This window comes from Camellia sinensis, chromosome 10, assembly GCF_055761805.1.
Source record: "Camellia sinensis isolate YWXY chromosome 10, ASM5576180v1, whole genome shotgun sequence".
NCBI lineage: Eukaryota > Viridiplantae > Streptophyta > Magnoliopsida > Ericales > Theaceae > Camellia > Camellia sinensis.
The window spans coordinates 58,082,664-58,096,432 of NC_138970.1; the positions used below are offsets into that span (position 1 = coordinate 58,082,664).

At 31.2% G+C, this 13,769-nt stretch overlaps 2 protein-coding genes across 2 annotated transcripts; both read left to right on the forward strand.

Moving 5' to 3' along the window:
* Positions 1-2,502: 2,502 nt before the first annotated feature.
* On the forward strand, positions 2,503-3,903 carry LOC145800409 (eukaryotic translation initiation factor 5A-like; the record flags this gene model as incomplete). The annotated part of the gene is made up of 4 exons (XM_082890083.1): positions 2,503-2,709; positions 2,846-2,902; positions 2,985-3,059; positions 3,495-3,903. Coding segments are annotated over 4 exons (441 nt in total), but the record flags the coding sequence as incomplete, so codon positions are not given.
* Positions 3,904-7,552: 3,649 nt separating this feature from the next.
* On the forward strand, positions 7,553-9,427 carry LOC114300091 (F-box/kelch-repeat protein At3g23880-like). The gene has a single exon (XM_028244940.2). The coding sequence runs from the start codon at positions 7,656-7,658 to the stop codon at positions 8,850-8,852; it is 1,197 nt and encodes a 398-aa protein (XP_028100741.2). The 5' UTR covers positions 7,553-7,655; the 3' UTR covers positions 8,853-9,427.
* Positions 9,428-13,769: the final 4,342 nt, after the last annotated feature.

Consider the following 13,769-nt stretch of genomic DNA (forward strand, 5'->3'; position numbering starts at 1 on the left):
TTGCTATTTATTAGAATAGATATCTGTCAATATGGGATAAGGAGCTCACAAGCAACGCAGATATAGCTTTTTAAAAGGACAAGTGTATTGTCATTTTGTGTAGAGGTGAGTTTTGGATGCTGTCACCTGAATGAAATTCTATGAAGCACAAGAGGGAGTTTCACCCGAAAGTATTCTCCGATGAACTATTCTGAGGTCGACTATTCCACTTACTACAGGAGAAATGGTTATTTATGGAAACTTGTTCACATTATGTGTACATATTGTATTTTTTGATTGCGTCATTGTTAATTTTTTCGTTTTCTGATTGCATTACCGTTTCAGATATATCACTACAAATATTGTATATTTATTAAAAATATTGCCCAATACCAAAGAGAGTTCAAAAACAAGTACATACCGTACCACTGACAAACTTGTTCCTTATCCAGTACGGGATTGACAACGTTGGTGTTGACATTTTAAGTGTTAAAAAAAAATTAAATTTGAAGTTAAAAAGATTATTATAAAATTTCGTAATATCAATCACAAAATCATAAACTCATTACAAATTGGTGTTACAATATTGTAACCAAACCACAAATAAATCACCAACTTTTGTTCCATGACCCACAAAATTGTAACATTTTGTTACGTTAATCTATGGTAAAATTATGTATTTTGTGGTTGATGTTATGCTAATTTATGGTAAAGTTATGGATTTTGTAATTGATGTTATAAAATTTTATGATAAAATTATACCAATTGTGGTAGGGTGCATATGGTATGTGCCAGGGTGCATATGGTGTCTGTCAACCGCTAGTAACTTATTAAATGTACTAATTAGTGTACAATTGTTTTTATCTTCTGTTCTAGTTAATCCAATGATCTTCTTAATTAGTTTTTAACAATTAATACTTAGTTATTGGCAAATTAAATCTGAATTCCATATTGGAGAGACCTACACCTTAGTTGTACCTCTAGTACTTTTTTCCATGTGTTTGGATGATTTCAAAGCTAAAGTTTATGGCTTTCAAAGCCCTTTTTGCAGCTGAATTTGTAGATTTTAAATCTTGTCAACTTGCCTTTATTTTAATTCTTTCTTACTGGTGTATGTGACATGGTTTCTTCACTTTGATACAAGTCTGTACATGGAGAAAGTCAATCTAATTGGTAGAGTCATCTGTGATCCATGACTACCAGTACCTTAGTTGTGTTTTATCTTTTCCTTCTTGTGGGTTATGTTAGGGTTGTTAGAATCTTACAATATACGATTTCATTTATATGATTCAATTCATGGTGTTGAATCTTAAATTGGGTGAATTTTTTATTCAATTACGATTCAATACGATTCATTGTGATTTATAGGGCCATCCATAAGGTAAGGCGAGTAAGGCCGTCGCCTTGTGCCCCCCAATTTTGTCTAAAAAATAAACTTCGAAATAATCTCAATCTTAAGTTATGTTTGGTTAATTATTTCAGTCATAAGTTATATTTGGTTTACTAAAATAAAGTTAAATAGAGTAATCATTCCATCATAATATTCATTTCACATTTGATTTACTAAAAAAAATTTAAAACGAAATCAACATTCACCATTTTGAGGGAATGGTAACTTTATGAGTAACGAATGACCATTTTCATTTCAATGAACCAAACACTGCATTATAATATTAGTAGTTTAAAAATAAAAGTTTAAACAAACAATTAAATTGGTGAATTATTTAAAAATAATGGATGATTGCTTGCTAAATGTATGAATTATTTATAGAATATTGTTTAACTATACGAGTTACAATTGCTTCTGGAGAAATAATTTTTTTTTTTTTAAATTGCGATTAATCAAATTTCACAATTTAATTTACTACATTAGGTAAAAAGTGTGAATAAATTAATAGTGTTAACAATAAAAAATATTAAAAAATTATCTCAATAATTATGATTTACGTCAATAACTATGTGTACCATATGCAACAAATTTATAGAAGGTACAAGCAAAAAATAAAAATAAATTGAAGATTTTTACTATTTTACCAATATATATATATATATATATATATATATATTAAAATATGTATGAGAATAGAGGTCCCATCTTCTGACTTCGCCTTAGGCTCCCAATAAGTTAGGGTTAACCCGGGTGATTTACAATGATTCACTACGAGTCATTGTGATTCAGCGTGATTCATTTTTGTTTGTATAATACACGATATAAATCGTTTTCACTAAATAAAATAAGAGATTAATTAGTTATATTGATATATGTAGTTTTATATGTATATAAATATATATAATTGAGTTATATTGATATTTATTTCATTTTAAATACTATGTGTTTATATATATATATATATATATATATAATTATATGTCATGCTAAATAAAATGAATCATACAGTTCATGATTCAAAATTTTAACAAAGTGATTCACGATTCAATTCTTGATTTGGCAACAATAGTTAGGGATTTTATTTATTCCTCTTGTGTTGATTGTGGCCTTGCTAGCAACCAGAACCCACATAATTGCTTAGTTTGTGTCACAAGAATGCCTCCTTATATGTGAAGTGTTTTTGGACTTTCTTACTAATATATGTAACTCTCATACAGGTTGTGGAGGTCTCAACTTCCAAAACTGGCAAGCATGGTCATGCCAAATGTCATTTTGTTGGTATTGACATTTTCAATGGAAAAAAGCTTGAAGATATTGTTCCCTCTTCCCACAACTGTGATGTATGTGCTTCCTTCTCAGTCCTGTGCATCCCAAAAATGCCTTTTAAGGATCATTTTTTTGTTATCGTGGTTTGTTTTACCCCCTTTCTTATAACTAAGCTCTCAAATCATAATGACTTGTTCTCATGAATTGCAGGTTCCTCATGTCGCCCGTACAGACTACCAACTGATTGATATCTCTGAGGATGGATTTGTATATATACGAACTTTCTCTTGTTCAATTGCCTTGTTGCTTTTGGTGTAAATTCTGTTTTATACTATTCCCAATGTTGTAGGTGAGCCTGCTGACTGAGAATGGTAATACTAAGGATGATCTGCGCCTTCCAACCGATGAAAATCTGCATACGCAGGTTACTAGATGTCATTCTCCCTTTCATTGTGGATGCTTATCTTTTACATGCATCTTTTATGAACATGTGCCATAGCATTGAATCTCTCTGTTGGCGTACAGCTCTGTTTTAATGTCATCATTTTTATGTGGATCCAGTTGTTTGTTATGTTTCTGATGCAATTGTTGAGTTTTAATTAAAAATTTCTCAGCAGGTTAATGAGTTAGTTAATTATATCTTCTGGATTGTACTTGCTAATCTGTTTACAGTATGATGCCAGACATTGATAATTGGAAAGTTAATGATCAAACTACTGTGAATTTGTTTTTATACTTTTGTTTGTGATATTGATTCCTCTCTACCCTTACTTAAGCGGAAGTTTCGTACATTGAGTACACCATTTTTTTTATTGATTCCTCTCTGCATTGCTAATAGTCAATTGTTTGAATGCTACAGATCAATGATGGATTTGGCGAGGGGAAGGACCTTGTCGTGACTGTGATGACTGCCATGGGAGAGGAGCAGATCTGTGCCCTCAAGGATATTGGCCCAAAGTAACTCCCTGAAGCTTTGGAGAAAGGTAGGGGATTTCAATTTCAAAGTGCAATAGAGATAATAATAGCTATAAGAGGTTTTGGTCTGGTTTGAGGACAAAGGCCCACCATTTTGAGAACTGTCTACTATTGGATGGATTCTTCAAATATGGTATAGCCTTCCATCTAAGACAAATTTTTCATTATTAGGGTTTTATAATTATAATTTTTCTTTTTGCCTGTTTGGTTACTGCTTGAACAATGTTGGGGAATTGATTTTCCAGCAAGACTGTAAGACACTTATTTTGGACCTTGGATTGTTGTGGGTATCATGTTTTACGCCATGTTCATCTCTACACCTATATCCACAAATTTTTCTTCGTAACATACAAGATATACAATGCATATAATAAGTGTAGAGAGAAAATAAGGGAGTATTTAGAAGCTCCGGTGAATTCTTTTCATAAATGCAGCCTCTGCTTCTCCAAAACTTGCTGCTGTTGGTGATAGTAACTGCAATGTATGTACTCTCCCCCCTCCCCAAAAAAAAAGGGAGTAAATTCTTGAGTTTTTATTTATTTATTTATGGGTACCTAGAATTATGGTTCAACAGTAATAATAATATACATTCACAAAAAGATCGTACACATGTATTGAGATTTATCATTTTTAAATACTGTGCTCATTAGTGACCTCCTAATTACAATGTCATTGACACTGAGCTGCTATGGCATCTAATTGTTAACAGGGAAGTTACTTCCAAAAGGATTAAGATCAAGCAGAAATGATTAATGTACCTATTTTGGTTTTCTGAATTAACTTTTTAGTTTATTCATATGAATCAGCGGTTTCTGGATTAATTTGTGTTTTTATTTTTCAGGTCAGAAATTTTTTGGAGAGATGCAAAATATGGTCCAAGAATTAAAGAACTTAGTTTTTTAAGTTTTTTTTTTTATTTTTTAATATATGTAAGCACAGTTAATTTTTTTTATTTAATTCCTTTGTATATACTTTTGAATATTTAATTTTCATTTATGAAATATATGACGTTATTCTATTCAATATGTGGTTATGATTCAAAATATAGTATATAGTGTGTATTACATTCTTCAAATGTGCATACAAAAATAATATTGATTATTTTTGAAATATGTCGAACCTTTTTTTTATTACAGATTTTATTAGTTATTAATCACACTTAAAAGGTGTGATCTAAATGTTATTAATCACACTTAAAAAGTGTGATTAAAAATGACCTTTTTTAATCACATTTCCAAAGATCACACTTAAAAGGTGTGATCTAAATGTTATTAATCACACTTAAAAAGTGTGATTAAAAATGATTATTTTTAATCACACTTTCAAAGATCACACTTAAAAGGTGTGATCTAAATATTTCTAATCACACTTAAAAGGTGTGATCTAAATGTTATTAATCACACTTAAAAAGTGTGATTAAAAATGACATTTTTTAATCACATTTCCAAAGATCACACTTAAAAAGTGTGATTAAAAATGATTATTTTTAATTACACTTCCAAAGATCACACTTAAAAGGTGTGATCTAAATATTTTTAATCACACTTAAAAAGTGTGATCTAAATGTTATTAAGCACACTTAAAAAGTGTGATTAAAAATGATCATTTTTAATCACACTCCCAAAGATCACACTTTAATAAAACTTAAAAGGTGTGATTAAATAACATACATCACACAAAAAAAAGTGTGATCTTTATCTGTTTTTGTAGTAGTGCACTATTATATAAGTAAAAATATTGTTGGCATCTCTAAAGATTTTACTCTATTTTTATAGATTTTTGAAATTAAAAATTATGTAAATACATATTGCACATTATCATTGATTGTTCAACTTTAAAGTTTTAATTGATTCCTTGATTAATATAGATTTTTTTTATAAAATTTATTATGAACTATTTACGGCATCTATTATCAATTATTTATATTTATATTTATATTCTATATCTATAATTTTATATTTAATTTTTTTAATATAGAAAGTTAAAAAAAAAAAAAAGGTTTAGCCATATGCATACCTAACTTGATATTTAAAAATCTTTTTTAAAAAATTCAAATATAATTTTGCTCAAAAGTAATTCCAATTATAATTTTAGTCTAAAATTTGAATATATTTACTTTATAATATTAATCAAAATTTCTTTTTTTAAAACAAAAATTGAAATAAACATGTGACATAAAACACATTTAGCCATATCTAACTTTAAAAAAAAAAAAAACAAACAAAAAGTATTAAGACACCAATTAGAGTTCGTTTGGAAGTGGGTTGACTTTTTGGTCTTTTTGACTATTTAGCCTGGGGCTAAAAAGTCTCGTTTGGGATAGGCTTTTCGGCTTTTTGGCTTTTTGGACTTTTTATGAGAGAAAGAATGTAATGATTATAGGTTGGATGTGATATTTTGTCTTATTGGACTAAAAAACTTATTTTGTCTTTTTGAAACTAAAATAGCCCCCAACCCAATCCAACCCAACCCAATCCAACCATTCTTCTCAAACGAGTGCTTAATAATCATGGTATACATGCATGGAAATAATAATATATAAAAAGAGTACGATTATCGATCAATCTAACTTTTTTTTTTATGAATAATATTCACATCATACAAAATAAATTATTCAAATAATCAAAACAAAACTCGTAAATCACTGAGAGCCCTTAAATTTTGTTGAAGTTATCTCCAAGGGAATAGTTAAAAAATGCTTGTTAGGCATTTTAGCCAATGTAATTCTAATTTTGAACTTCAATAGACTGGCTATTGGGTTAGCTACTTTACCATCCTACTTTTTTGGTGGCTACAATTGAAGAGTCCCAGAGGCTCTCCAAACAAATATATATGCATATATCTTGAATTTTTATATATTTATGTCTTGGATTTGGGATTTTATATATTTTATATATGTATATGTGTATGTAGCAATTTTATATGTTCTTTCAATTCTATTTGATGAATTACGGAATAACTTATTTTGTATTTTGTATTTTTTTTTCTCCTCATTCTACAAGTTTTGTACGTTTATGTGGGCAAATTTATTATTATTGCAAATTTATATTAGTAAAATATCAGCAATTATTATTTTTTGTTTTAAAAATTAATTAAATTAATTTGAATAATTAGCTAAAATAAAGAGTGTGGTTGAAGAATACAATAACTAAAGTAATTACGTAAAATAAAGAATATATTTTTTTCGTACTTTAACTAGTAAAAAGTCAAGAATATAGTTGGAGTTTTATTCGAGCAAGAGGATAAAGTTAAGATCGGCAACATTGCCTTGAGGATCAAGCAAGAGGATAACGTACTTTTCCAATTTATTTGCCTAATTAATAGGAGTTAACTTAGTAGATTGCATTTATAAACCGAAATTGGGCTTATTACCAATATTTTATTCTAGTGTATTAAAAAAATAATGTAAAAGATGTCAATTAATTAATTAATTGAATGGAAAACTCCAATACTCCTTAGGCTCCGTTTGTTTTAACGTAAAATATTTTATAAAAAAAAAAAATTTCTTGTAAATTGATTTTACGTAGAAAAAATATTTTTGTTTTTATTTTTCAGTATTTGACACTTGAAACAAAAATATTTTATTGTCCAAAATAAAAATTTTGATTCAATAAAGTGTCATTTATGACTTTTTTGTGAGCTAAAATATTTATTTAAAAAGACTAAATGTGTTAAAAAGGTACTGAGTGAGAGTTAACTTTATAAAAACTGACTTGTGAAATATTTAAAAATAAGTTATTTTTGAAAAAATGATGCAAGAATATTTTTCTTAAAAAATATTTTATTACTTATTTTTTTTGTTAAAATAAGTAAAATATTTTTAACATCAAAACAAACGGAGCCTAAATAATTTCTCAATAATTCAAGCCTCCTCCTTTTTGTAGCCACTTTGTAAACCCTAGCAACCCACCACCACGACCATTCATCAATACCCATATAAGTTTACCTACAGATACATGAAAACCCTACATACCCTAACCCATTAGTTACTCCTTAGTAGTTCTTGATTAACCAATGAAAAGTACCAAGAAAGAGTGGGAAAACAATGAAAACCCGAGAGAAAAAGAATGGCCATAGTTATATTAAGAACCTGTTCTTCCCCCCTTTACAGTGCAATCTCATACGACCCAATTTTCCTTCCAAATCACGGCAGCCAAACTTCTCAGAAGACATCACCATCGAAATCCTCTCGCGTCTACCGGTCAAATCTCTCTTGCGATTTAAGTCCATTTGCAAACGGTGGAATTCTCTCATATCGGATTCCAAATTTAAATTTTCTTGTACAAGACACCAATTAATCATCAAATCCAATTTCTACTTATACGCTATTGACGAGGTGGAGGAAGAAGGAGAAGTTTCGTTGAGACAGCTTCCGAAACCAATGGAAGACATGTTGGGTTTGCTTCAAATCTTAGGTTCTTGCAATGGTTTGTTGCTTGTAAGCTATTCCTTTTATCTCTACTTGTGGAACCCTTCAACAAACCAATGCAGAAAAGTGCTTAAGCTTCTGAATTCAAGCCCCGGCGACCGAGTTAGCTCGAGAGTTTATGATATCTCTGGACTCTGTTACGACTCGTTCGCTGATGATTATAAAGCAGTAATGGTTTTTGGCCAAGTTGCATTGGTTGTTAGTTTGAAAACCAAATATTGGTACAGGATTGAGTTCCCCTATGGCGGAGAATTGAAATCGGGGCCTGTAGTGGATGAAAGGTTGCATTGGTTGGTTGCACACACTGAGATCGTTTGTTTTGATCCATGGACAGAACAATTTGTAGAAGTTCCAACGCCGCGGGCTAGAAATAGAATATTGGGATTGGGAGTTTTGAAGGAATGCCTTTGTATGGTGCAATGTTTCGACTATGAAATTGAGGTATTGGTCATGAAGGAATATGGTGTTGGGGAATCATGGACTATTTTGTTCAATTTGTTTGATAATGTCGTGGGACAAACACATGAGATGGTGTCTTTCTGCTATACAAAGCATGGTGAAATTCTTATGGCAATGGATGAGAAGCAAACATTGGTGTACAATCCGAAAGAGGACTCACACAGAGTGATTCAAATCCTGAACGATGACTATTATTATGTGTCTGCATACGAGGAAAGCCTGATTTCGCCCTCTCACCATTGTTATCAGAATCCCTATCCGGATCTTACGATCCTACGATCTTACGATCCATTTGAGTACAATCGATCCGGATCATGTAAAAAACTCTTTGTAGGTAGGATCTTTCGATCCTAGTAGTGGGATCTTATAGGATCGTGGAATCCCGATCCGAATCCGATCCTATCCGATCAAATTTATAAGCCTTGTTTTGTATTGTATGACATATTTTGTTATAAATTTTATGTTTGTTGTCTAAATACCAATTTATGTCGTCAAAATAAATATTACAAATTAAGTAGTATTGAATCAAATAGACTAAGAAAAACAAACTAAGAAATAAATATTCAAATATTGCGGTAATTTAAGAAAATTAAATAGTCGGAAAAACAAACTTAGCTTTAGCGGAGTCTAAGAAGGGTAAGATGATTGCAACTTTATCCCAATTTCTGGAGAAATTATTTTTGTGACTCGAATCCGCTCCACTAGGGATGCTAGCGACAAACCTTATCATTCGACTAAGCTACTCTTTTGAGTTCTTAATCTATTTTCATTTTCAATATTGTTAAATATTTTTTCTTCACTTTTTATGCATTATTGTACATTGTAAAGTATTTTGTTATAGAATTCTTCTTCTTCTTCACCTTCTTTTTTGATAAAATACAAAACTTTTACCGTCGGGTTTTCTATTGCATAATATTATATGTACATTTTACATGGAGTATTATATTTTTCACAATATTTTCACTTCTTTTTAATAGAATATAAGTTCATTTTGTGTATACTTTATAAGAAATATTTATTTAAATTAAATTATTATGTAATTTGTCTTTTTCGGTAAGATCTTACGATCCTCGATCCGATTCTATGATCCGATCCTATAAACACCTCTAACGATCCAACGTAGGATCCGGATTTTAACAACCTTGCCTCTCACTATGGTGATGAAGGAGATTGGGAAGAAGGAAGACCGGAAGAAGTCTTGGATTTGATTAGCGAGTTGGAGTGGGATTGTGATTGTGACCGCTGCTGTGGATGGTTTAAGAGGGACATAGAAGATGACCACTACATCAACTGGGAAGAGGAAGATATGATCGATGATTGTGAGGAAGAGTTCTTCAGAACACGAAAAACCCGAAACAGAAACAGAATCTGAGCAAAAATAAAAAATAAAAATACTCTGTGATCAATTTTTCTTTTTCTTTTTCTGGAGGAGGAAGAGCTACAAACTATGCAGTCACATGTGGGTAAGTTTCTTTTTAGTTTTCAGAGAAAGAAAATAAAAACTTTCAGTTTTCTAGAATTTTATTACGAATGATTTCTGTTTTTATCATAAGTATGTCCATGTCCCAATGGATAATGAACAAATAAAGAATAGTTGTTGTAAAGAATAGTTTTCTAGAAATTATTATGAATGATTTGTCTTTTTATTACAAAGAATACTTCTTGTTCTTGTGTTTCCATTCCTCTACTAATTAAAAAAAAAAAAAAACACAAACAGATTTTATGCCATCTGAATGTTGACAAATAATTAAAGAATTTTTTTGGGGGAACCAAACTATGTATATGGTTGCTATTGGGGATTAAGAAAAGTTAGGGATCATGAAAATTTTTTCATGAAAATGATCATAAAAGCTTTGTGATCCTTGGATTACCTTGATTAGTGTGTGGTGTTTTATTCTAAGTGTAATCCAAGTGTCACAAAATTTTTATGATTATTTTGATGAAAGGTTTTTCATGATTCCTAGTATTGTTGTTGTGGATTTCATATCTAAGGATTTGGTGCTAATTATTTAAAAATTATACATCCAATTTATATATAAAAAAAAAACGTTTGATTATTGATTTTAGTAATGAGTTATCAATTATTCAAAATTATAAAAATGGGTAACAACCGTTACGTAACCATATGGAATAATCAATGGTACCTATTATGGTCACTATAGTAGTTTTATAGAAATTCACACAATGCCTATAACTTACTAACACAACACCATTCCCGCTCTATATATGATTTTCCAATGTTTGGGGGGTTTGCTTGTCAAAATTTGTTGAAGCCTCTTTCTTAATGCCATTCTGGTTCTCTTCATCCTCGACTTATTTTATCCTATGCTAGTCTCTTAATATTTTCTTCTGTTATAATCTTTGGTTATAGTTGTTTTTGTTGTTTAGTTTCTATCGTATTGTCATTTTTTACCTTTTATGAACAAAGTTCTTAAATTTTGTCACAAAATTTTTTTTGGGTCAACTATAAGGGTAAACAGTAATTTATTCCCTTAATTATCACTTTATTCCCTCAACTAAAATAAAATTATTTGATTTGATTTTTAAGCTAAAATACAATTTTCGAGTTTTTTTTATAAGTATTTTTTTAATATTTTAGTCAAAATTTTAAATGCACTTAAAAGGTAAATATTTGTGAAAACTTTTTTAAAAATCACTAAAGGCAGAATTTTTTTTAAAACAAACTGATATATTTTTATATTTTTTTGCCTATGATGGGGAGGAATGGAGTTTGGTAAGTGGTAATTTTTGCCAAAAAATCAAAAGTTAAAGAGTCACTAAAAAAATAAAAAAGCCAACCACTTATATTAAAAAGTCAAAGATTTATTTTTCTCTCAACTTTTTGCACATCTTTTCGTAAAAAACTTAAAAATCATCCAAAGCATACTAGTTTTTTTTACACTAAAAAACTAAAAAGTTACTAAAAAAACATGTTCCCAAACAAGGCCTGAATTTGGGGCCTATAGTGAATGATTGGTTGCAATGGTTAGTTGCGAACGCTGAAATTGTTTCTTTTGATCCATTGACAAAAGAATTTGTATGCCAAACAATGGGGAAGGGAAGAGAATACTGGGATTGGGAGTTTTGGAAGAATGCCTTTGTATAATTCACTGTCGCGACAATGAAATTAAGATATTATTCATGAAGGAATATGGCGTCGAGGAATCATGGATGATTAGTTTGTTTATGTTCACTTTGTTTAATAAATTTATTTGAGGAACGGAAGAGTTGGTGCCTTTATGCTTTACAATGTTGAAAAATACAAACCCAACTCAACAACAAAGTTCCAGATTAATCAAGAAGCTAGAAGAAAGAAGACTATGGTTCATGGAAGCTTCATAGAAGCTCCATGATCAATAGCTTAACGAAGAAGAAAATGTGAAAAATATGAAAATTAAACTGAAAACCGCTCACAACCTTCAGGATTCACACCTAAGGTTTTGGACTATAAATAGACCATTTAGGTTGTTGTATTAAATCATGAAAGATACTACTTGTATCCATAATTCAAAGAAATAAAATAGTTTGTTCTTCCATTCTGAAAGGGATTCCATTCTCATATCTCATCAAGTAAAATTTAATCTTTCTATCATACAAAGCATGGAGAAGTTGTTATGGCAATAAATGGGATGAAAATATTGGTGTAGAACCCAAAAGAGTACTGGCAAAGAGTCAATCGAATCCCGAACATTCATTATTAGATACATGCGGCTGCATATGCAGAAAGTCTGGTTTCGCCCTATGCCTATGGTTGGGAAGAAGATTGGGGTGAAAAAAGACCGAAAGAAGTACAGGATTTGATAAGTGTTAGAATAGTAGAGAGATAAAATAATATGTATTGTATATATAATCAATTAATCGATATAATAGGAGAAGCCTGTATATATAAGCCAAGAAACCTAGGTGTATAAGAATACAAGAATCCTAACTATAATAGATAACAGCTAACACCCCCCTTCAAGCTCAAGGTGGAAAGGCAGATATCAACTTGAGCTTGGCAAGGAGATTAGAGAAGCGTCCATGATGAGATTTGTTGAAGAGATCGGCGGTCTGATCAACAGAGGTAACAAAGAGAAGACGAACAGTGCCCCTAGTAACATACTGGCGTATGAAGTGACAATCTATCTCAATATGCTTGATGCAACCATAGAAGACATATGCAATCTGAATAGCACTTTGGTTATCACAAAGATTGATGGCAGCAAAATGAGAAACTCCCATATCAGAAAGAAACCAACAAAGCCACACAAGCTCCTAAGTAGTGTCAGCAAGAGCACGATACTCAGCTTCGGTACTAGAACGAGCAACAAGAGTTTGCTTCTTGCTATGCCAGGTAATGAGGGAGTTGTTCAAGAAGAAGCAGAACCCAGTAGTGGAACGATGATTAGCAGTATCCCCTGCGCAATCTACATCAGAAAAGGCATGAAGTTGTAGAGAATATTGGGCGGAGTAGTGAAGACTATAAAACAGAGTGCTTTTGAGATAATGCAAAATGCAAATCATAGCATCATAGTGTGGAGACCGAGGAGCAGCTATGAATTGATTGACAATGTGAACAACATAAGCAATATCTGGACGAGTAACTGTGAGATAGATAAGATTGCCAACTAGCTGACGATATAAAGTGGCATTAGACAATAAGGAACCTTCAAGAGGTGTAAGACGAGTTTGAGGATTAACGAGAGTAGCAGTAGTCTTGCAATCGGTAAGGCCAACATGAGCCAAGAGATTAGAAATATACTTGGCCCAGGTAAGAAAGTAACTAGATGAATCTTGAGAAATTTCCAAGCCAAGGAAGTAGCTAAGCAAACCCAAATCTTTCAACTCAAACTGGCAACAGAGAAACTGTTGGAGACTAGAAATACCCGTGGGGTCATCTCCAATGATAATCATATCATCCATATAGAGAAGAAGGAGAATAGTACCATGCTCTGTTTTACGTATAAACAAGGCAAAATCATGGGCACTGAAGGAAAAGCCAAAGTCACGAATGGTAGAGCTGAACTTGGAAAACCAGGCATGCAGAGTTTGTTTCAAACCATATTGAGCATGATGAAGTTTGCAAACTTTGGTTGATGGAAGAAGAACTAGGAGGAGGTTGCATATAAACTTCCTTAGTGAGATCACCATTGAGGAATGCATTCTTAACATCCATCTGATAAAGACTCTAGTGGTGAGCAGCAACCACTGCAAATAAGTTGTGAACGGAAGTAAGACAAGCAACATGAGTAAATATTTCTTCATAGTCAATGCCATACTCTTGAGTAAACC